This window comes from Phacochoerus africanus, chromosome 6 (genome assembly GCF_016906955.1).
Source record: "Phacochoerus africanus isolate WHEZ1 chromosome 6, ROS_Pafr_v1, whole genome shotgun sequence".
Taxonomy (NCBI): domain Eukaryota; kingdom Metazoa; phylum Chordata; class Mammalia; order Artiodactyla; family Suidae; genus Phacochoerus; species Phacochoerus africanus.
Window position 1 is genome coordinate 101,388,149 of NC_062549.1, and position 25,007 is coordinate 101,413,155.

Sequence of the window (25,007 nt, forward strand, 5' to 3'; positions counted from 1 at the left end):
TTGGTGTGCTAGTTTCATTTTCGTAAAAGGAAAAAATCAAGAGGAAGGAAGCAATGCTATAAAAGTGGAGGAAAGGATGAAGAATTTGAAGGGTTGACAAGTTTAATTAGTAATAATGCCACCCCATGTTCAGATAGCTCTTTATATTTATACTGTATTTTACTCATGATGTGGCACTTAGAACAACCTAGAAAAGCAGGCTGGGCAGGTGAAATCAGCCTCGTTTTACAGATGAGGAAGATGTTTTCAGAGTTTGTAATTTACCATGTATTAAATAGCTTAAAAGCAGTGAGGGTGACTTTGACCCATATATTCAGATTTTATGTTCAGTATTTTTTTATGCCCCCACCCCCATTCTCCTCTGATTTTCCCAAGCAGTCATTCCAGGGAAAAAAAAATTAAAAGGAATTTAAATTTAATTAGGCAATCTTTTATCTGTTCTTCCCATTAATCTAGCACGGAGCTGGGGAAAATCTAATACCCTCCTCTCTTTTTTTAAAGAACCTCTTAATAGCTGTCCTATGTAGACATTTATCTTCACTGGGATTTTATTTCATGAAAACACTTTGAAATACTTGTGAGGTAACTATGAAGGCATGTCACTGGCAAAATGAGTCATTTTTAACTGTCCGTGCTTGAAGTAAGAGAAGACAGAAGGTTGGGGGATTTTTTTCTGTGGTGAGTCTTGGGTTGACCAGCTGCTGACAATTGAACTGAAATAATGAAGTCAGTCTGTTCTGACTACCACGTCCTGTGGCGAAGAGCAGATCACATTATCTGTGTGATAATTTATCATTTTCTCTTGCTCTTCTCGTCCTAGGTTTTGAAGGCATCACCTGTGAGCGGAATATTGATGACTGCCCTAACCACAAGTGTCAGAATGGAGGGGTTTGTGTGGATGGGGTCAACACTTACAACTGCCGCTGCCCCCCTCAGTGGACAGGTATGTCCCATGTGACACATCAGTCAGAATGGGGTGTGGGTTGGTCACCAGAGGCAGGTTGTTATTGAAGTAGACTCCTTTTACAAGGATCTCGTACTTCATCATTGGGTATAGTGCTACCAATATGTACCCCTGTTCACTTGAAGAAAGAAATATTTTCACAGGTATTATTGGGCAGCTTTTGTAAACCCAGCCCAATACTAGGTGGGAGATATGAGAGAAGAGCATTATTGACAGATACTTGAAGTTATTATCTGGCAAAAACATCTGCCATGCCTAGAACATAGCAGATGCTTATTAGTATTTGAGGAAAAGAACATACTTAAATGCAAAAATACAAATGTTCTCACAACATACACACAAAAACAGTAACTGTGTGAGGTCAAGGACATGTTAACTGATCTTATTGTGGTAATCATTTCACATTTTACATTTCACATATCATCATCTTATACCCCCTTAAACTTATACGATGTTATATGTTAAATATAGCTCAGTAAGGCTGGAAAAGAAAAAGAAACTACAACTTGTCAAGTTTTGGTGTAGTATCAAAGAATATTCATAATTATGTGAAAAAGTTATTAAAATATTCCCCCTTCTACCCATCCTTCTTCCAGCTAAAAGGAAGGGAAAATAAATTTTACAGACTGTGAGAGTTCAGAGCTTATTGTTTGTGTACGGACAAAAACTGATCTCATTTTACTGTCATGTTCTATAATTATTATTATTATTTTTTTCTTTTTGCCTTTTTCTAGGGCCGCTCCTGTGGCATAAGGAGGTTCCCAGGCGAGGGGTCTAATCAGAGCTGTGGCCTCCAGCCTATGCCAGAGCCACAGCAACTTGGGATCTGAGCCACGTCTGTGACCTACACCACAGCTTACGGCAACACTGGATCCTTAACCCACTTAGCAAGGACAGGGATTGAACCCACAACCTCATCGTTCCTAGTCAGATTTGTTAACCACCGAGCCATGATGGAAACTCCATGTCCTATAGTTATGCAAAGGGTTGAGCAGGTCTTCTTAATGATGTTATTTTTATGACATCTATCTACATTTCTCTTTTTCCTTTTTTAATCCCTTTTTTGCACATAGATTTTTTTGATGTTAGAAAACTAGTCTTAAATTTATAACTGGAAGTATAACTTTCCAATTTATATTGGAAGTTTCTAATGTCTTAGGCAGATTTTCCTCTTATTTTTGAAATTGAGTTTATGTAAACATTTGGTTCCAATTTCTGTTTATATCTATTTATCTAAAAGAAAGTGGAGACAAGTAAGAACTGATTAAAGAACTGATTAAGTGATTAAGAACTGAGCCTCTTTGAGAGAAATTGATTGATTTAATGTAGAAACCCAAGGATAAGTTAATGTTACAAGATAAAAATTACAATATCAATGAAAGGATTGTGCCCAGGAAAGAAGTCTTGATATTGGATTGCTGTTGTTACTACTTGGTATTCCTTAGAGGCTCTGAACTGCCGTCCCTCATCTGTAGCAACTGATCATTTAGAGTACTCTTTAGAGCTATAGACTATGAATAGAGAAAGATTAAAAGGGTTTAAAACTTCAATAACATGATTTCCTGGAAGGGCACACATTTCTGCTTTTAATTCCCAAACTGTCTTTTTTAAAAATCCTTTCCCACCAGATTTCCCTAAAATTGGACTTCCCCTAGAATTTCTTCTCGATGTCTTGATCCTAGGACTTCACTCCCAATCCTCTGCTCTTTCTGTCAGATCCTCTCTACTCTTCAGCTTTTGCCATTTCTCTGGTGGTTTTTCATAGGCTTTTTTTTTTTTTTCAGCTTAAAAAGATGACTGAGGAGTTCCCACTGCGGTGCAGCAGGTTGAGGATCTGGTGTTGTCTCTGCAGCAGTTCAGGTCTATGTTGAGACATGGATTCGATCCCCAGCCTGGTGCAGTAGATTAAGGATCTGGCATTGCTGCAGCTGTGGCGTAGATTGCAGCTGCAGCTCAGATTCAGTCCTAGGCCTGGGAATGTCCATGTGCTGCATGTGCAACAACAACAGCAAAAAAAATTACTGAAAAGTTAATTATGTGACGGATAGTAACTGGAAAGATTTAAATTTTTCCTTTTTCGATGGTCCTCACAGTGGTATTGGGCAGGATGAGGTACTTGTTAGGAACTTGACCCCATTCAAATCTCTCCTTTCCCTGTGGGAGGGAGTGGCTCTATGTGGTACCATGTCTTCTGATGCCAACAAAGATTAAATAATTGTGATTTCATTGCTCATTTCTCTTTGATACCATACCCGGTTAGTTTCCTGCTTTGGTATTAATTAGGGGGGGCCCAATATTGAGGGAAAGTTTCCCAGTCAAATGATATTTTACCAAAATTTCTTACCCTAGGATGTTTAATAAATAGCTTTTTTCTATGAAAGTCTAATCAGATGTGTTTCTCCATGTGTTTTTTATTTTTCCTATAAGGGATGGCAGAAATGGTAGATAAATTCAGTGTGGCAGTATTTATTTCTTTTGGTCTGCTGTCATTTCAAGTACCCCTTAGCCTTCAGTTTCTCACCACCGGTTTCCTTCCTGTTTTTCACTCATGCCAATTCTTAGATTTCTCACAACAGCCTTCTTTTTGGCTATCCTGGTCACCAGCAGGATAAAGTCAAAAGTACTTCCTTTATTGTAGGAAGTCCTCTCTGGCCTCAGCCCTGCCTGCTTCTTTCGTCTTCTGGAGTATCTCTAGCAGTGCTTCATTTTCCAGCAATGAGAACTGCTTCATGTTCTCCTGTGTCTTTTCACACTATTTCTTTCCTCTAGATTTCCCTTCTCCACTCCTCTTCCTGTAGACCTCACCATTTTAGCCTCCCTGGCTCAGATCAAGTGGTAACCTCCTTCAGGACACCTCACTCCAGGCTGGGCTACATGTTAGCCTCTGGGCTCCCTACTCTTCCAAATGTTCCTCTGTGACAACACTCCCCACATTAATGTTGGCATTTTTATATCCTTGAGGTGAGGGAATGGGGTTGTTGCACTGTTGATAACACGAGTTACTAAGCTCCTTAACAGACCTTTGTTGTTAGTGCCATGTTGGTGAGCAGCCCCCACCTCATTCTGAGAATAGAAAGAAAATTCGGAGTTGTAGGGTTCCTATCTCTTGATATTAGAGCTATAAATAAATTCAATTAGTATTTACTGACTTAACACAAATTAGAGATGAATGAGGCTGGGGGCTGAGAGTTAACTGATGTTTATTAGCTGCCAAATGATGTGCTACTTACAGCAATGTTTTATTTTGTGTAATCTTTGCAGTAACTGTATGAGGGATAGAGCTTTTTAAATATTCTTTTTACAGATAATAATGGATATTCAGAAGAGTTAAACAGTTTACTCAAGGCACATAATGGTTGGGTTAGGGTTTGAATCTAGGCTTGTTGAACTCCAAGTCTGCGTGAATCTGTGATCTTTTTTATTCAATATAAATTGACTCAATGGGTTTTTATATTTTTAAAATATGTATTAAGATCTTTGAGTCATTTTAGTAGATTGAAGGTTCATTTATAGTTTTATTTTCTAGGATGTGGTGTGTCATTCTGTGTATGTGTTTTCCTGGCCACTTTGAGATTAGAAGTTAATATGAAGTGAATGTTTTATATTCAGTCTGATGATTTTTTTTTCACTATACCTGAGAGCCTTATTGCAGCTGCAGAATTCCCTTTACCATGTTCAGCTGCAGAGTTGAAGCATGAACTATTTGGTCTGAATTTTGACAAAATAGAGAAGGAAGAGTAGGCTACTAGGAGAGGAAATAAAGTTGCCAGCTAGCTTAAAAAAAAAAAAGAAAGAAAAATGAATGGGATGATATAGGTTAAAAAAAACCCCAAGGTATCAGTGTAAAATAAACAGAGATTTGGGAATTGGCTACATTTTCAACGAGAACAGCCTGACAGGAACTATGTTGTTTTATAAGTACATCTACATAAAAGTCCTGATCTTTTGTGGTAAGCTCTGGACTTCAGGATGACCAGAAACTTTTTTCCAAGTTTATTCATGATTAACTTGGGATAAATGAGTCAGCTTCCCTTTTTTTGGAAAGGTTTATTTGCTATTCATGGAACTGATACCTCTTAGCTACTTGTTGGGGTACTGGGAGAATAAATGGTGCAGTAAAAAGCTTTTTTTGAGATTTTCATTTATTTAGCAAACAGATAACATGTAAAACACTTTAGGTCCATGCTTACATGGCAGCCACTCACCACATCTTGCCGTTGAGCATCTGAAATATGACTGGTCTGTTTTGAAGACTCAGTATGAATAAAAAGTATAATTTCTCAGTAATAATGTTTTAAATTATGATTAGATGCTAAAATAATGTTTTGAATACACTAAGTAAAATATAATATTAAAGTTTATTTCACCAGTTTTTTTTTTTTAAAGTGCTAAAAAAAATGTGCTTCCAGAAGATTTAAAATGACATCTCTGTCTCTCATGATAGTGCTATTGGGTAATACTTCTTTAGATGCAAACATGTACTATGTAGAAGCATCCGCACTGATCCTAGATGGATGGACATGTAGCTGTCCTTGAGGGGCCCTGTTGGCCTCACTAGAGAAAAACATGTCGGCCTGTTCTGGTGTAGTTTCCATATGAAGTGTGGACAGAACTGTGGCCTAGCCCAGTGTAGAGCCTTTCTACCTGACATGTTGTCTAGAATAGTACTAATTTGTGCCTTCAAAGGCTACCACTCTTCCAGACAAACCAAAATCCAGGTGGAAGAAAGAAATTGGTGTTGGGGGTTGGGCAAATGGTTTTCTTTTTTTGCAGGAATCTTGTTATAGGGATAAGCCAGTAGTTGGAAGTTCCTTTGGGGAGTGGAAGTATACCTAAGAATTTGAGGAAGCCTGAGCACATATGTCTTTATTATTACTGTATTTGGCTCCAAGCCATCTTATGGGAGAAGTTCTGCTCTGGCAGATTCCACTTAAGGAAAAAAAAGTTATAAAAGGCCCCCAAATTAATTGAAGCAGTGTAGATTAATGTTTTGTCTACATAGGTTATTATTTGAATTTTTCTTTTGGAGGTTCATGTCCTTCAGAATTAAAGTTGACTCTAAACTCAACTCACAAATTCCACTCTGGCAGCTTTTGGTTTTGAGTTCACTCCTAGGGCAGATGTGATTTATTTTCCTGTGCTTGTTATTAACCCAGAAATGTAATTTCAACTTGGGCTTGGAATAGTGTTTTGGGACACTAAGCAGAAGTGAACAATGGAGGTTAGGTGGACGTGAGTCAAATAAAACCGACCACATTTTCTTTCAGCTCTCCTTTTTAGCAAGATGAGCCTAAAGAGTTGGTTAAGATTCCCTTTGCTGTCAATTGCTCCAACTTCAGTAAAAATTTTTGGCATGAATCAGCAAGCATATACTGCCAGAGGTGGTGTCTGGAAACTGAATCTTTTTATGGTGGTATTTTGTTTTTGAGCTCAATGCTCCTATTTTAGTCTTGCTTCTAGTTGGTGCAAGCTATTCTCTAGGATGAGGCTTTTCTCATAACCACATTTCTTTTTAAAAAAAATACTATAGGAATAGGGCTTTTTGGTTGAGACTGGAAACTAAGTCATCTGGGATGGCAGGTTTTTTTCATTTGTATTCTGCATGGGGGAATGGGAAAATACATCTTCCATTTCAGTTTCTCTGCTATGAATTTGACTGTGAGGACTTGAAAATTAAGCCTGTTTTTTGTTTGTTTGTTTTGTTTTTAGTTTTTTTTTTTTTGGAATTCTGTTTCCCCACCTAATTTTAGTTTACTATTAGCTGGGCAGACTTCCAGAGTGCTAACCTGAAGGACCCTCATTCCAGAGATCTCAGAGATGATGATGGCCCTGTTGGTGGAATCAGGGGTGGTCCAATACAGAGTGCAGGAGGTGAGACTCAGGGATCTTTCATGCCCTCGTGACCCATGACTTAATGTCTGGTTTTTGCTACAACCCAGGAAAGATCCAGTTTCACATCATGACTTTTCAAGCCTTCATAGAATGGGTGTAAGGTAGCTTTGATAACAGATACTCGTTGTATAACTAACAGTTATATCCAAAATACTATGCTGGATGCTACAAGGGATACAGTGAAGAAATATATCAATTCCTGGCTTTAAAGAATGGTCAGATTCACTAGGAAGAAATAAGAAAGTCTGTGCATAATCACAGTAGGAATTAAAAAGCAGGATTGATTGTGAGTTTGGAAGAAGCATGGATAGGAATTGGGGATCATCTATGAATGTGGTCAGGTGAGGGTGTAGATTGAGAAGTGTTAACTTCTGTTTTAAACCTGAGTAATAGAAGCATGTGAGGACTGTTGACAGAGATAAGGAAATAGGCTAGAACTGTGGTGAATTTGAGATAAGTTTTCCAAGTGAAAATATTGAGCAGCAAGACCCAGGGGGTCAAATGGAGGAAGGGGCTAAAGACTATAATTTTGAGTCTTGTTTTTGAGCATTTGGGTCTGAATTGTTAGATATGTCTACACTTAGGAAAATAGATGATAAAAAGGATCCAGTGAAGAAAGGTGAGAGAAGGGGATGTATGAGAGGTTGGAAGAGGCTCTGCCATTATAGCATCACTGTGTCAAGGGGTGTATTTTAAGACTGCATCCTTGACTCAACTCTCCTTGCCTCTGTTGTAGCACATGTGATATCTTACTGCTCTTACTCATTTATACGCTTACCTCACCTAATACACTTTCAGCTTCTGGAGAATTGGGAACTGGTCTTACTTACTTTGGCATTCCCAGGACCAATTTTAACAAATGATGGTTATTGAATGAATGACAACCAGGAGACTCAAATACAAATGACAATTGTAAAGAGTTAGAACTTTTGAGTTCATTAGAAATCTTCTAAAACATAGTTTCAAAAAAAGGAGACAGAAGAAATACAGATTGGAAGGTGTTAAAAGGAAAAGTGGACATTGAGGAAGGAGTAAAGGGAGTAGGTATAGATTATTTGTTCAAGATTTCGTCTGGTTAAAAAAGGGAGCGAGAGAAAGAGATCTAAGACCATAGCTGTAGAGGACAGAGGCTTCATTCATGTGACCGACTGTAGAACCTTGGCTAGACTAGGAGATGAGGCAGCTGGAAAGGAGTTGGTTAATGAATTGTGTTATTTAGGAGTGGTTTGCTCTTACAGGTTTTGGTGGGGAAAAATTAAGTGAAATGGTTGTTGGGAATGGGAAAGAAGGGAGATTGGAAGTTATAATAAGAGAGTGGAAGTACCAAGTTTGAAACCTTGGAGCTGGAACATCAGGTGTCTTATAATAAGGTCCAGAATACGAATCTGTTTTTTTTTTTTTTTTTTTTTTTGCTATTTATTGGGCCGCTCCCGCGGCATATGGAGGTTCCCAGGCTAGGGGTCGAATCAGAGCCTTAGCCACCGGCCTATGCCAGAGCCACAGCAACGCAGGATCCGAGCCGCATCTGCGACCTACACCACAGCTCACGGCAACGCCGGATCGTCAACCCACTGAGCAAGGGCAGGGACCGAACCCGCAACCTCATGGTTCCTAGTCGGATTCCTTAACCACTGCGCCACGACGGGAACTCCCCGAATCTGTTTTTGATGTGGAGTGCATGTGGAGGTCTATTGAGTTAAGAAGAGAACTCTTGACTCAGATGACCTTATTGGTCCTCAACCCAGATGTTGATTTCATGGGAGATGGGAGAGGAGAAAATGTAAACATAAGCCATGTACTTAAGTCATCCAAGGAAGAAGAAATTGGCCATGAGGTGAAGTGATTTAAATTACATGTAGTATTTAGTGTTCTTTTTTTAATTTTAAAAGGTATACACATTTAGAATAATTTGTATTTGAATCCATCTCTCTCCTTTTTTCTGTCAAAAATGAAACTGTGTAGTAATTGCTTTTTCTGTAAGAGGTGAATAAGCATACTTTCACTTCTCTTATATCTTTTCTTCACTTTCCAGATTTTTAAAAATATAATCTTGGATTTTAAAAGTCATAGTATCATTATTACTGAATTTTTAAAGTCTTATGCATGTTCTATAAAAATTATTGATATTTATATTGTTTTATAATCCAATTTATGACACTTTAAAATTAGTTCCATGTGTAACTTGTTCTGTGTTAACTACCAGTACATTTATATCACAAATTTCTCATTCCTGAGTTCTTTTTTATTTACTTTTTTCAGTCAAATGAGTACATCTTTGAACATTTTTTCCCCCAGAAAATTTATATGTTAGCATACCCTCAGAGCTCTTGTATATTTGAAAAATATCTCTAATTTCATTGCTTTCATACACAAATGACATCTTGTATAAATATTAAATTCTTGGATCATAAACTGGATTCTGAGGAAAATTCTAGAGATTGTTTCTTTGCATCTTAAAGTGAGTAGAGTAGTATAGGGAAGTCCAGTGCCTGCTGAGTTCATTCTCTCCCCCTCTCTGGCTCTATCTCTCCTTTCTTCCCCTCCTTTCTCTCTCTCCTCTCTTTAAAATCAGATCTTTTAACCAGTATTCATACAGGTATATTTCTTACTATTCTTTTTCCTAATCCTTTTTACACCTTTTGGATCTGCAGACTTAGGTCTATTCTAACCTTGGCAAAGATTGTGTTTTTCATTTGTTTTTGTGTCTTTAGGAATACCTATTGTCTTTCCATTAGGTCTTCGTTCTTCCCCACAGTTTGTCTTCTCACTTGATGTTTTAATCTGCTTGTTTTTCCTTTGCATTTCTTTTTATTTCCTTTGCATTTCATCAGAGCTTCCCAAGCTTTTCCTTCATAACTGATTTATTTTTCTTCATTGTAAGTTCTGTTCTCTGTAGTTTCCAATTCTGATTTGTATTTGAACTGCATTGTTATATTCTTATAATATTTATTCATTGCATCCAGATCCTCTTTATTTCTGCTTTTCTCTCAGCCTGCCTCCATTTTGTCAGAGTATGATGGCCTATATTTTTTTTTCTTTTCGTTTTAGGACTGTCTATCTAAATTTCTTGAGAATACAGAACTATTTTTTTCCTAACAGGTATTAGTTTCTGGAAGTACACATTTTTCACAGGTATGCTCTTAATTTACATCTTGAGTGGTACATATATGTCTTTTATTTTGCAAAATGTTTTAGGAGATATCAGGTTATCTTTTCTTTATTTGTTTTACTCATTACTCATAGTAACTGTTTGTCCATAAGCTGAATTAGTTGATTTTCTTTGGAAACCCTGCTATTGTTAATTTTTTCTCTCAGTTACAGTGAAGGTCTCTTTATGTAAACTGTTTAACAGCCTAGCAGCCCAAAGAGGTGGAAAGAGAGCCGGGGTGTGGGCCTCCTGGCAGAGAGACAGGAGCTGGGCAGCATTTTCTTCTCTGCATGGAGAGGTCTCTGGGCCAAGGTTAGCTTTCTGAACATCCAACATTGGCACAACATCCCTTGCTCCCATCCATTGCCTGAGCCTGGATACTCTTTGGTGCTGTTGCATCCGGAATTTGCCCCAGAAGCACCACAGACTTCTTTGCTGTTTCTTCTTTTCTTAGCAGACTCATTGCTGTAGTGGCCACAGGAGTCCGGGGACTCCCTGGTGCTTTACATTGCTGTTGACCTGGAAGGGTGGGATGGAGTTCAGTCCATTCTCCCCACAGCAGTGGGGTGGGCTCTCTGAAATGCAAATCAGATTGTATTGTTTCTTTGCCTAAAACGATTCAGTGGGACCCCCTTGTCTTTGGATAGCGTTCCAAGGCTCTATGTATAACTCCCTCTCCAGTCATATCTGCATTGATGCATGCCTTGCAATTGAACCATAGTGGTTTTTTGTTTTTTGTTTTTTTTCCATTGCTTCAAATAAACCGTGTTTTGTCTCCTGTGCAAACTGGTACACATACACTCCCTTCTGCCTGAAGTACTCCCCGTGCCACTCCCCTTTTACACATGCTCTCACACACATATACATTCTTACACAACCTGATAACATATAGTCTCTTTCTCAATAGTTAGTCAGAGTTTATCCAGCTATAATGCAGTTATTCTGACTTTAAGGTGGCATCACACAGCATACTTCTGAATCCTCCTGAAATATGCTGTTGTACTTAGCTCCCGGCTGTCTTATACATCTGTGCTGACCCTGGCACTAGGGAGTCATCTGGATTTGGAACACATAGCACTGAACAGATGGATAAAAGACCTTCAGAAACAGTTAAATCAGATATCATCCCCCAACTGGACCTGCAGGACATAGTTCTCTGTTCTCCTGCTCTGTGCTCCTAAGGCAACATGCATCTATTAGAGCCCTTATCACCCTCTGCTGTAATTGTTTGCTTGCTTGTAAAACCCTTATTTTCTGTATGCTCCGAAGGGTAGAATCTACAACTTTGTTTACCATTATAATCTCAGTGTATAGGTCAGGGCCTGGCACATAGTGTATATGTACCTGTGGAATGAATGAGTGAATGAAGCATTACATTTTCCAGTTTTTCATGGTCCAACCTCATGCCTTCAAACTCAGAGCTGTTACTGGGTTCCATCAGGGTCTCTTCTCCTTACTTCCCTGTGATACTTTAGTATCTTTCTTCATGTGGACCAGGTCTGGACTATATCTGTCAAGTTGGACTAATTTTGTATGAAAGGCTGGTATCTGACAATCGTTGTCACTCATCACAGTGTCTGGTACCTATAAATAGCTTAATAAGTAGATTTTTTAGGAGTTCCATGATGGCACAGTGGGTTAAGGATCCAGTGTTGTCACTGCTGTGTTCGATCTCTGGCCCAGGAAGTTCCGCATACTTCAGGGGCAGCCAAAAAAATATATATATATATATTTACTATTTAAGGTCAATAGCAGCATTAGAAAATAGAGAAAAAGAATGATTCTTTGCTTATTTACCTTCATGCAGAGGTGACTGGAAGAAAAGGATCTCTCCTGAGGAGGGCTGACCTCTGACTGGGATATAGTCTTTAGGGAAATCTTGGGTTTCAGTTGAGGAAGGAAGGTAGCCCTACAATGTAGAGTCACCCTTGAGACATAGTTGAAGGATTAGGGTCAAAGACAGGGATGGATTTGGTGTGGTATAAATGAGATGGAGTTCAGCAACTAAGGAAGAGGGTGGAATGTGAGGTATGTAAATTGAGGGGAAAATGTAGGTAAGGGAATGATGGAAACTTTGCGAGTATGAGTAGAGAGACATCCCAGAGGTGTGAGGGAAATTAGTTGAAAGATGATGATTATTTTGAGGTTAGAGAGACTTAAGTGAGAGAAGACAAGAGCAGATAAAATTTGTTTGACAAATATTTATGATGACTTCTCAAGAAATATCTTTAGCTGGTTTCTGTGCTAAGTGCTGGGATTCACTGATGAGGTAAACAGCTCCCACCTGTTTCTCCATGGAACTTACAGTCTAGTGGGGAACATAGACATAGCATCATATATTTCAATCATATAATTATCTGTAAGATTTTGAAATGCCCAGTAGGAAAAGGAGAGGTTTTAGGAGACCGTATTAATAGGCAGAACTAGTTGAGTTTAGGGTAGGCAAGTAATATCTCTTTGAGAGGTGATATTTCAGCTGTAGACCGTGAGTATGAATTATTAAGGTAAAGGTGAGCCTAAGAGTGCTCCAGTAGTTCCCTTATGGTGCAGCAGGTTAAGGATCCAGCGTTGTCCCTGTAGTAGCTCAGGTCACTGTGGTGGCATGGGTTTGATCCCTGGCTGGGGAACTGCCACATGCTGCGGGCATGGAGAAAGAGTGCAAAGAGTGCTGTAGGCACAGGGAACAGTTTGTACAAAGACCCAGAGGGGAGAATGATTATGATTATGTTGAGAAGTGATAAAAATAAAAAGCCAGAGTGCCTGGAACTAGTGGTGTTTCAAGGGAAGAGACTGGAGAGGTAGGCAGAAAATGTGGATAGGATTTAGAATTTTATCCTAAGTGTATAGAGGTCTTCAAAGGCCTTGAATAGCAAATAGCACAATGCATTGTATATATTGAGATCATGCTGGTGGCTCTTTAGAAGATATATTTATCAGGATGGAGGGAAACGAGGCTTTTGAGGAGTCCTGAGAAAGATGATGGTGTCTGGAATTATTGGAAACATTCATTGATATTCTTGTATGTATATTCCCCAAACCTACATGATCCCCTTAGCCACTTTTAACCCCCAGGCATTGTATACACATGTGTGTACTTGTGCATTAGTGTACACACACAATCTCTCATTAGGCAGACCCTGTAGATGCCAGGGTTTATACAGAACGTTTTAACCAGCTTTAGTTCCAGAAGGTTGTAGAACAGTCAGGCTTGTCCTCTACCCTTTCACTTCATGAGCAGAATAGAAAAATCTCCTGTGTGTTGAGGAGAAGGTTTTGGGAAGGAGGGTGTAAGAATGCACTGCTACGATATGAAAAGCTGAACCTGCGCAACCCAGGGGCCTGGATGACTGCCGGCTGGAAGGGTATATTGGAGATGGAATTCTCTTGATTTAACCATAAAAGAGGAGGTAGCAGGGTCAGGGCAAGGGCCAGTCAAGCTCATTTTTTATATGTTCCTCGTGTGGTGATTGTTGTTACAATGAGAGTTGACCCTTAACAGGGCCATTGATGTGATAAAAGTTTTCCCACACACTTCACAGTTGAAAGACGACTGGGAGGGGTGAGGGCTTCTTCCCAAAGTGCTAAGGCTCAGTGATCATTTCTTTTCTTTCCCCTTTTCCCCTTCCTCCTCTTGTTTCCCAGTCACTTGTAACTCCAGAGTCAGATTGATGGTTTGTTTGTGGTATCTTAAGAAAACCATAACGAGCTGTTTGTTTCCTGGTGTGGTGCCGCTCATAAAATGGTGTCTGTTTAGTGGTCCACAGCTCACATGGCTGGACCTTGATGCTAATGAGGCCCAGGTCATGGTTTCCATGTCAGTTCAGCCCTCAGACATTCACTCTGTTATATTTACTGCCACAGGCTGTGCCTATAGTCTTACTCCCTCGTCCTTTGATTGTAAGACCATAGGGTGGTACAATAAGAAAAGATCATCGTGAAAGCGACACTACTCCTACAAAACCAGCATAGCATCCTTAATTTTTCTAATGGTGGGTTAGTGGTATTGTCTTACATTAACACGGAAGCAATGCTAGTTAACGCCTAGCATGATTTAGGCATCTTGCACTAAATCCCGTCATTTTGAAGACTGACTTAAAATGTTGTGCTCCCATACCCCAATGTCCTTTTCAGCACTGGATTTCCATTTTTCATTTTGTCTATTTCTGATTCTTCTTCCAACTAGCTGTGCAAACAAGACAAGTCACTGTATCTCTCTGGCCCCAGTGTCATCTGTAAAATGAGCACATTAGAATGAATATAAAGCCACCAAGTGTTTGGTACAGCGCCTGTCCTATAAACCTAGGTGAATGGCCAGCAAGTCCCTGCTCTCATAGAGCTTATAGTCTTAACAGGGATGAGTCTGTAAACAGTGAATATGTATGAAAGCAAATGTCTTGATAAATGGCAAGGTGCACTGAGTAGAGTAGATGCAATGATGGAGAAAAACAGGGAAATGTAAATTGGGAGATCTACTTAACTTATAAGGTAGGAGCTGTAACTAGCCATATAAACAAGAGGGGGAAGAATATTCGAGGTGGAAGAAATAGGAATGCAGAGGCTCTGTGGTAGGAAGGAACTTGATATTTAAGGAACCAACAGTAAGCCATTGTGGTTGGAGTAAAATACATAAAGGAAAGGTAGAGATTTGAGATATATTTATGAGGCAAAAACTATCACCCAGAGAATTATCAGTATATGCAGGTGGCTGTAAGTGTTCAAGGTGTCAGCCAAGGACTTGGTACTATATCATTTCATACCATGTTAGTCCAGATTCAGAGTGGCAATAGAGAAAGTAGTTTCTAAAAACAGGTTATTTCTTTTCTAAAAGGAGATGAGAAGAGCCTAATAGCTTGCTGACTTAGGTGCACTGTCAAATGCCAGTAGCCTACAATATCTGGCAAGTGCAGTTACTAAGAAGGATAAGTGATGTCCTCAAAAACTGACCTCACTGAGCTTTGTGCAGCATATTTTGGGAGTTCACCAGCCAAATTTGTGTGCTGACACAGATGATGATACACACTGAGACTTGTTTGGATTGAAGACAAGTAGTGGGTAGGGCATGGAAGAAACATAGCTCTCCCTTTTCCCCAGACGCTGCTGTGTGCTAAGTAGCTCCCAACTTCATGCTCTCTCCTTCTCTTGTCACTAATGTTCTATGTCAGACTCAGGTTCACAGGCAATTTTGATCCTGTCCTCCCCACCTTTGAGCCTATAACTCCCTTTTGCTTATTGTAGCAAATTCAGGGTTCATGTCAGAATCCAAAGCCTCAAATGATCTCCAGTCTTTTCTCATTTTAAACCCCACCCAGGAATACTCTCCAGTCATTCTGATACCATAAAGACCTAATCCAACTAAGCTGAGTGAGCCTTCTTCCTCCAGCCCAGGCCGATGCTTTCTTGCCATGGAGTAATGGGAAAAGCCAAAGGACCTCAGACAGTGCAACCGGCCCCTCTAAAAAATCACCCAGAACTTTTCCTGTTTCAGTATTTAGTGACTTTTTGTCTTTAGTCATGTCTACTAAGGGTCTTCTTTCGTTGTCTCACTCTTCCATGCCTTCTCAGTGTGGTGCTCCAAGACCCTAGGATCAGGGACTTAGTCTGTAGGTCTTGTTGCTCAAACCCAGAGCTGGATCGTTTTCTGCGCTGCAGTAGAAAGAACAGTCGCTTTAGAGTCAAACTGATCTGGGTTTGAATGACAGCGCTCACACTTACTAGTTTGTGACTCTGGGCGGGGGTGGTGGGGTTGGTGGTTACTTAACCTTTCTGAGCCTCATGTTTCTTATTTTTAGGCTTCTGCATTGGTTTCCTCCTCTGCCAAGAGGGCGGTGACATGAGGGAAGGGCAGTATCTTAGTAGACTTTCCAGTTGGGAATTTTGGAACAAGTAATTTAGTGGCACCCTGGTTACTGTTTTCTACATTCTGAGTATAATAACTAGATGCTAGAATTGGAATGAGGAAAAAAATTCTGGCAGAAATGTGCCTGGGAGGGGTTTTGTTTTGGAGAAATGTGCCTGAACCTCAGAGAAAAAAAAATGATCCAGTCTATAAAAACTTAGTAATAAGCCAGTATTCTCTTGACTCTCTAGATTTGATTTCTCTAATGGTATCTAACACACATACAGTCTTGAGGCGAGGTCTAACCTTCAAAAATCAATTTCAGTTAGAAAAATAGTCAACTGTACCCAAAAAATTAATTTGATTTTTGGGTAGTAATTTGGAGTCATATTTTTTTTTCCCCAGTAATTCAGTCGTGTGAATTATGATTTTAGTCCTTACCTTCTCCATTGTGTCTCCTTTCCCATGCTCTTCTGTACTTGGGAAAACTGAGACGTAACAGAGATGGTTTTGATACAGCGAGATTCACACCTCAACTTTGATAGGAGTTTTAGAGTCAGCAGCTCGAGTTCAAATCCCAGCTCTCCTGTACTCCCTGCCTCACACTCAGCAAGTTATTTCACCTCTCTGAGCCTGCTTCATCAACCATAAATGAGGTAATGTTTGTGACACCTCAGGCACAGTGCCTGGCTCATAGCAGTGCCTGGCTCTTGGTTTCCTTTACTGAAAGTGCTGTATTTTCATTCCAAGCATTATTTTATTAACCTAGTCTGTCTTACTGGACTTTTTAAGTGTCTGGCTATTACAATGCATATGAAATAGATATGAGAGATTTAAAAATGCATGATGTTTTATCCTCAAAATTATCAGAGCCAGTAAGAAAGAAAAATGACATTCAGATTTCTCAACATTCAGCAAGTCGGTTTGGTTTGAAGGGTAGCATAGATATTTGAGTTAGCCTAAGTGTAAGAGATAAGACTCTGAGTAATTTCCAGGTTACATAAACTCTTCACCTACCTCTTGGTTGTGTTTTCATTTCTAAATCTCATCTTACATCCTAATTACACATCTGTCTTTACTCTGGGGTAGCATTTCTGCCAGTAAAGTATGGGAGCAAAGCTTTCTGTACTAAATGACATCATTTACCCTGGGGGAAATGATTGCTCCTGCACTCACTCACTCACCTACCTACTCATTCTCTCACTCTGTATTAGTTAATTCTGTGGGTTGCAGTTGACAGATTCCCATCTGAAATTTGGGAAACTTATTGGAAGGGACACCTGTCTGAATGGCTGTCTCTTGAATGGGCTTAGGAAGAAATGGTCTTTGGGAACGACTGAAACCAATAATTTGAATGCCCGCAGCTTCTGTTTTTCTTTTCTGTGAACATCTAATTCACTATTATCACTTTGTTATAGATCAGCCACTTTATTCTTTTGGCCCATGTGGCGAAGGGTTCCTAGTCCATAAGTTTGGAAAAGAGACACCTTGACATAGCTTGTATCAGATTCCCATCCTTGATCAGTCAGCTGTGACCAGAAAGGCATGATCATGTAAAGATGTGGTAGCTCCTTCAAGAATTTATGATGAAGTGGGGTGAGAAGAGGAGCACAGAAGTAGGGTGCTAAATGCAGAGTTCCAGAAATGTCCACATACTCACTCTGCCATCGTAGGTAGTGGGATCATAGCTGGGAATACAAAAAAATATACCTGAACTGAGGTTGCTTGGAACCAAGTGATGGAAAATTGATGTGCAATCAAAGAAGCACAACAGAATGATGCTGGTTCTGTAATAAAGTATGTATAGTTTAGATAGGAGGGAAGTCGTCAGTGAGGTTGGATCAAATGCCTCTAGCTTCTGTCAGCAGTCATGTCTGCACAGCTGGGCACTTTGCACATGTTCTGAAAATACTCGAGCCAGTGGAATTATTGTCTGGGGACTAGGTATAGCTTGGCATTTTCTGAGTGTAAATGTCATGTGCTTTTTCATTGAGGCGTCTGCATCAGAATGCCTTTTTCCAAGTTATTCAATGAGGTTTTTACAAAGAAAGAATTAAGGAGACCTTGAGGTTTTTTGAGTTTCAGTCACTTGTCATCTTGTGTTTTAGAGAATTCATATGCTCTGAATATTCATTCCCTTTGATATCTTCCTAAAAGACCTCCCATAAGACTGATTCATCAATTTGTCTTACAACTCTGGTGACCTGGCATTAAACTACTTGTTAGTCACACATTCCTTGCTTGTTAAGTCGAACATATCCTGTTCCCTGCTATGGGGCTTAAGAGCCTTTGCCATAGTCCCACATCCTTTGCTGTCACAGTGACCAGCATTATATCCATAAGTGGTCTCATGTTATCATCCTCTAGTTTTATTTTTCTAGCAGAACAAACTGATCCTTTTCCATCTTCTGTTATGTTAGGTTGACTTTTCTATGTCTTTTTCCACTAATCCACCATTTGCTCCAATCTCATCATCTTAGCTTTGCCTTTCACACTCAAAGCTTTTTATTATCCTTAATTTCTTCTCTCTACCTTGCTTGCTCTTACATGTATTTTCTAATTAAACCTTTTATTTTGAGATAATTGTAGTTTCACACAGTTATAAGAATTAACAGAGATACACTCTGTACCCTTAGCCAAGTCTCCCCCAGTGGTAAGTCATTTTGCAAAACTACTGTCAGGTATCATAACCAGAACATTGACAATGATAGAGTCAAGATATAGAAGGGTTGCCCTAGCATTTTGATTTTTAGGTTACTTCTCATTATTCTCGTCATTACTTATTTCTTAGACTCTTTTCTGCTGCTCTTCTCACTTATATATTCATTATCCCAGGGACTTAACCAAGTCAGATTTAAGGATTTCATAAGACTCAATCTTCTCTTCAATAGACTGGCTGGATTTCATGGTGTCAGAGTTTCTAAAGATAGCAACTTGCACTGTCTAAATTATTTGCCTGGAACAAATATCTGGGTGTCTCAAGGTGGCCTTAAAATTCATGAGAGGAAAAAAAAATACAAAAAAATTTATGTGAGAACCTGGTCTGCTGTGAGTTAGGTTTGCCTTAATTTGAGGCAGGTTGCACATGGGTGAGGAATGTATGGAGGCTGATATGCCCCTAATCCCCTGAGACTTTAATAACCCTAATCAAAAGCACTTTACCCCCCAAAGGACAGTTCTGCACAGAGGATGTAGATGAGTGCCTGCTACAACCCAACGCGTGTCAGAATGGAGGCACCTGTACCAACCGCAACGGGGGCTACGGCTGCGTATGTGTTAATGGCTGGAGTGGAGATGACTGCAGTGAGAACATTGACGACTGTGCCTTTGCCTCCTGCACTCCAGGCTCCACCTGCATTGACCGTGTAGCCTCCTTCTCTTGCATGTGCCCAGAAGGAAAGGCAGGTAAGGTCAACAGAAGGACAGAGCTGGAGGTCAGGGAAAGGGCTGGTGGGCATTTGGGATTTTTGCCTTCATCTCTTTCATTCCTTTTGGGATGTGTCCTTTTAATTGCCATCTGTGGGAACATGCCATTTAAGACTGTTCTTCTAAAAATGTGATTGCTAGGCAAAGTGCTGTGAAGTTAGTCTTCTTCCTTAGTATTTCTGGCTTCAATTTTCCATCCCCCCAAAATGAAAGTTAATAACTATTGCCTTGGGAACATCTATAGATCTCCTTAAAATTTTAAGCTGAAAAACGACTCAGAAATTAAGATAAATTTCTACAAAACTAAGACAAAATTACTAATAAATGGATGCCGGCACTTAATTTTGAGAAGAAGTAATCCATTTACCCAGAAAAAGTTGACGAGAGAAACATGTAAGTGTATTCCAGCTCTCAGTATTGTCTATAGAAATATTCCTCCAAGGGGAGTTTTTTACTAACTACAAAGTTAGTATTGCTCTAGCCACTCGGTTTAAGAGCTTCTGGTTCTAGGAATAGTGCAGTGAGGGGAGGAATGTGATGGAAGAAGATTGCTTAGCTGAGCGAACTTTGTGCCCAGCAGTTCTGCAGTGTTCTTATATCTATGCCTTTCCAAAAGCCACGCCCCCAGCTTTGTAGAAGAAGCCTTAGTCACCTCTTCTTAAGCGAACTGCAGACTGGAAAATCCAGTTCCCATGTGAACTATGCGGAACGTGGGGCCTGGTAATATCTTCAGAGTCTTGAGGGCACTTGAGCCAAGAATGCTGACACTGTTAAAAAGCTGCCCTAGTAGAGGCTGATGATGTTCAGTTGGTTTTTTTCTTCTGAGGCTAGTGAAATGCAGGTGGCCCCATGACCATCAGGAAGCGTGATTTGGGGGAGAAAGTAGGTTGCCAAATAAAAATATAGGAGCCATGTAATATTTGGGACATATAGTTTATCTGAAATTCAAATTGAACTGGGCACCTTCTATTTTTATTTGTTAAGCATGGCAGCACAATGGAAAGGATATCCCCGTTTTCCTGTCTCCATGATTTAACCATCTCACTTTATAGCCTCACCTTATCTACCCTGGCGGGGTGGGGGGCTCTAGCTAAGGGCTCAGGATCAGAGCACCAGGGTTGTCTGCAGAAGCTCCTTGCTTTGTTGTTGGCTACAGCATGTCCCTAAGATAGAATAAGGCAAAGGGGAAGTTGCCTCTAAATCTTCATATTGGATTTTGATGAGCTGATCCTAAAGTTTTCCCTCTTCCATGAAAGAGAAAACTGTTTCTCAAGTAAGAGACATTTTTCTCTTTGTTCTCCTTACTCCACCCTGTGACAGGTCTCTTATGTCATCTGGATGATGCATGCATCAGCAATCCCTGCCACAAGGGGGCGCTGTGTGATACCAACCCTCTGAATGGACAGTATATTTGCACCTGCCCACAAGGCTACAAAGGGGCTGATTGTACAGAAGATGTGGATGAGTGTGCCATGGGTGAGTACACAGAATTTCTAGTTCCTTATGCTATCCATCGAGCTCTGTAAGCATTTAAGCTGAAACACATTTTACTTCACGAGCATGTTTCACCTAAACCTCAGCTATCACCTGTTACATGCCTGCCCACTCTTTACAACTAACTTTTCAGGGTAACCATATATTCTGTTTTGGGAATTGAAATATATGGAAGGTTTGTACTAGACTCTTAACATAAAGCCCTACCTTAGTGACAGTTTGGGCATAAGAGACGCACAGGAGTTGACATCACCCTAGTCTGTCTTTCCATCTTCCTTCCCTCTCTTTCTCCCTCCCTCCTATCCTTCCTGCCCCCTTCCTTCCTTCCTTCCTCCCTTCCTCCTTCCCTCCCTTTCTTCCCCCTTCTTTCCTTCCTTCCATCCTATTTATCTGTTTACTTCCTTTCTGATTGATTGATTGATTGGAAGAAAACAGGACATTGAGAACAGATTATTAAAGCTGTGGACCTAATGCTAATACTCTGACCCACTTCTGTAGTCTACATTTGTGTAAATGCCGTCAAGTGCTTTGATCTTGGTAATTGGTACTTGTGTTTTCCAGCCAATAGCAATCCTTGTGAGCATGCAGGAAAATGTGTGAACACAGATGGTGCCTTCCACTGTGAGTGTCTGAAGGGCTATGCAGGGCCTCGTTGTGAGATGGACATCAACGAGTGCCATTCAGACCCCTGCCAGAATGATGCCACCTGTCTGGATAAGATTGGAGGCTTCACGTGTCTGTGCATGCCAGGTACATGGGCCATCAGTGTGTGGGGTCTAGACAGGGGCATTGCACCGTGCTTCTCTTTGGTGGAGCACTCAGTATAGTGTATCAATTCCGTGAGATCTGTCAGTATTTAATCCCTAATAATGGCAGTGTTCCCAGCCAAGGGGATTCTTATGGAGTAAAGCCATGTTAGGATTCTTAGAGATATGGAGACCAGTCCTGTTATGTCAAAATTCAGAAATGATTTTTAAATTAAATATTCTTTAATTTAATAAAAGGTTTAATGATAAAAATTCTTTAAATAGCAAGCTTTCTTCATCCCCTGGTAAATCACAAATAGAATACCATTCATTTATAGAAAGTAATTTTATCCTTAATTGTATAGGAACTTCAGTTTACCTCATAGTGCAGGGCACATGCTTTGTTGTATTCTGGAGCTCTTCTGCAGAGACTGTTGCTTGAATCCTCCGACAGCACAGCTAAACCCAGCTTCAAATGATGTCTGCCAGTGGCCTCTTTGCCTGAAGTGCTAGCCCACTCCAGCCTTGGAAGGCCCTTTGGACCTTGACTTGTACCCTGAGAGCAACAGTATCTCTGACTCAGCTGGTCTTTAGGAACTTGGAGTGGGGACTCTGTGTGCCTGGTACTGTCCTGAAAGCAAAGCCTGTCTAGGTCAGAGAATGTGGTTCAGTCTCTTTTGGCATGCCAGGTCTTATCAAGGTCTTTGGAGGTAATCTCTTCTCTCTCTGCAGTGATGCAGATACCACAGGTGTTCCCCTGTCTAGCTGATGCCTAAAGTGACTGTTACCCATCATAGCTGAGTCCCCTTTTCCCTCTGCAGAAGTGTTCATACTTTTGGTGGATGTAGTCATCTTTAGTAGTGCTTTCTTGGCCAGAACTTGCTTTTCTCTTTTTTAAGCCACTTGTGTGGTCCATTTTGTTCAGGTTTCAAAGGTGTGCATTGTGAATTGGAGATAAATGAATGTCAGAGCAACCCTTGTGTGAACAGTGGACAGTGTGTGGATAAAGTCAATCGCTTCCAGTGTCTGTGTCCGCCTGGTAAGTGCCCACCACCTGCCCCTGTTTTCTCTGAAAGCAAAAAGCTGACTGACCAGAGGGCTGGGAGGAAGGAGAGAATGTGTGTGGGCTGTACATGAGGAAGTCATTAAAGTGAGTGCTTCGGGATAGGAGTGTGTGTGAATAGAAATGGGGGATTCATTTCAGCTAGGATATCATCCAAATCCTTTGTGGCCAGAAGTCCAAGGCTATTCTGAATGGCCCATGACCCCTCTGTCTGTGTGTATATTTCAGAAAGTTTGTACCTCATGGAAACCTTAGTTGTAGGTTATTCAGGATTTTATTTTTTCCCATGGGTCATATTCTTGAACCCTTCTGTGAGATTATTATTTTTAGATATTTCACCCTTGGGTACAGATATAGACAGCGTTAAGTCAGTTCTTTCCAAAGAACACTCTGTCTCGCCTTTCCCTCCCCAAAGCTATGGTTGAAGACATGCTAAATTTTCTGCCATGGTCTGTAGCCTCTCTTGTTTTTTCAGAGAGAAGGTCCCACCCAGTTCCTCTGAAGCTACATTCACTTATTAGGGGCTCTGCCTATAACCATGCAGCCCCTACTTTAACTAGACGTGAAATCTGTACTGGGAAGAAGAGGTGCTGAGACATACAGGTCTCTGATGCCCTGAGCTTCACCCAGTTATGCTGGGGAGACTAATTCTGCATTTGCTGACCCATTGGTATAAGCCCCACCAATAACAATCCAATTCTCCTGGGCATTATTCTCATAGTAAGGAAGGCCTAGGATAATCTTATGACATGTGTCATCCCTTTTAAGGGTTCACTGGGCCAGTCTGCCAGATCGATATTGACGACTGTTCCAGTACTCCATGTCTGAATGGGGCAAAGTGTATCGATCACCCAAATGGCTATGAATGCCAGTGTGCCACAGGTAAGAATTTTTCACTTTGTATTCCCCTGGTATGTCCATCTGAACAAAATAGGAGACTGCCTTCTTCTCACTGCCCTTCCAGGCCAGTCCACTAACATGGGCTATTCTGTGTTTAGAAAGAGCTTCTTTCAGTCTATTTCTTGTTGCTCTCACTGTTTCCTTCTACAACACCTGCTCCTTCACCACAAGAATGGCCTGGTCTGGACATTTCCATTTGGTGTCCCTGTCTCTCTGGGGCAGATTTTGGCAGTGGTCCATATCCAGCTGGCTTGACTTACTTCTTTGGAAAAGGGAAGAATTCCAGTTGAAAGCTATTTCTCACTGGGGCTTCTCAGCAGGAAGCCTGTCTCTGTGTTTCTTGAGGCAAGTGATTGAACAAAGGCTCAGAAATCTGAGGGCAGTGGTGTGCAAGTGCAGAGGTTTTCTGCATAAAAGACACCTGATGCTTTGAGAGTCAGGTGCGTATTTGAACAGGAGAGAGATCTCTGGGGAACTTTGGGTCCTCTTTCCTGACTTTTGCTATTAGTATTTAAAAGAATCTGTTTATAGATATTCTATGTTTCTGATCTGTGGCCACGTTTCCGATTTGGGAGTGGATTTGAATAAGCCAAACGTGCCTTATTACACAGACCAAAATAGTGAGAGAAGGATTAGAAATGATTAGAAAAGGTGATGTCCCAATTTCTTTTTTATCTGACTGTTTAAGAAAGAAGTTGTCATATAATTCAAGACATTTTTCTTATTTTAGAAAATGGATTCTTAAAGGATTTTAGGTATGATGTGCATGATTTTTTTCTGATCACAGAAAACTAAGTCATAAAAATAACCCCAGAGAGTGACTACTTCAGTAGTATTGGAACATCACTACTTATTAGACCTACTTGGAGTGGCCCCTGTCACATGAACCACTTGACTTTCTTCTCTTGTCACAAACTCTTGACTCTGGTTGGAGAAGTTTTGGCCTTTGTCTTCCTCTGGCCAGATTATGCTTGTGGAGAGTAACTAGAGAGAATTACAGACGTTGAACTCATGTTTAAAGGGAGAAGAGCCCTTCTAGCGTCTTTTAAAAGGATTTAATGTTGAAAAAAGGAACTTTTGTTTGTCCTTTTTCTTTTTTTTATAATAGGAAAAATCAGATTTATTTATGTAATCTTATGAAGAGCATTCCAAATTTGAAAGGGAAAATGTAATATTACATTTTTATACATATCTGTATCCTTTTTCATATTCTTTTCCACAGGAAAAAGTTTACCACAGGATATTGGATATAGTTCTCTGTGCCTATAGTAGGACCTTGTTGTTTAGCCATCCTATATTAATAATTTGCATCTGCTGATCCCAGACTCCCAGTACTTCCCTCACCTCCCCTTGCCAACCTGTTTTCTATGTCTGTGCATCTGTTTTTGTTTCATTGTATTTTAGATTCCACATATAAATGATATATTTGTCTTTCACTTTCTGACTTACCTCACTCAGTATGATAATCTCTAGGTCCATCCTTGTTACTGCAAATGGCATTATTTCATTTGTGATGGCTGAGTAATATTCTGTTGTGA

General features: G+C 40.2%; 1 protein-coding gene across 6 annotated transcripts in view; it reads left to right on the forward strand.

The window, feature by feature from the left end:
* NOTCH2 (notch receptor 2) overlaps nucleotides 1-25,007 on the forward strand; it is a 195,426-nt gene that overhangs the window by 116,424 nt on the left and 53,995 nt on the right. For all 6 annotated transcript variants that reach the window (XM_047784862.1, XM_047784861.1, XM_047784857.1 and 3 more), the window contains 6 exons: nucleotides 821-943; nucleotides 19,012-19,245; nucleotides 20,587-20,742; nucleotides 21,322-21,510; nucleotides 22,432-22,545; nucleotides 23,338-23,451. In XM_047784862.1, the coding sequence (XP_047640818.1) occupies nucleotides 821-943; nucleotides 19,012-19,245; nucleotides 20,587-20,742; nucleotides 21,322-21,510; nucleotides 22,432-22,545; nucleotides 23,338-23,451 (930 nt within the window). The remainder of the gene's footprint in view (nucleotides 1-820; nucleotides 944-19,011; nucleotides 19,246-20,586; nucleotides 20,743-21,321; nucleotides 21,511-22,431; nucleotides 22,546-23,337; nucleotides 23,452-25,007) is intronic.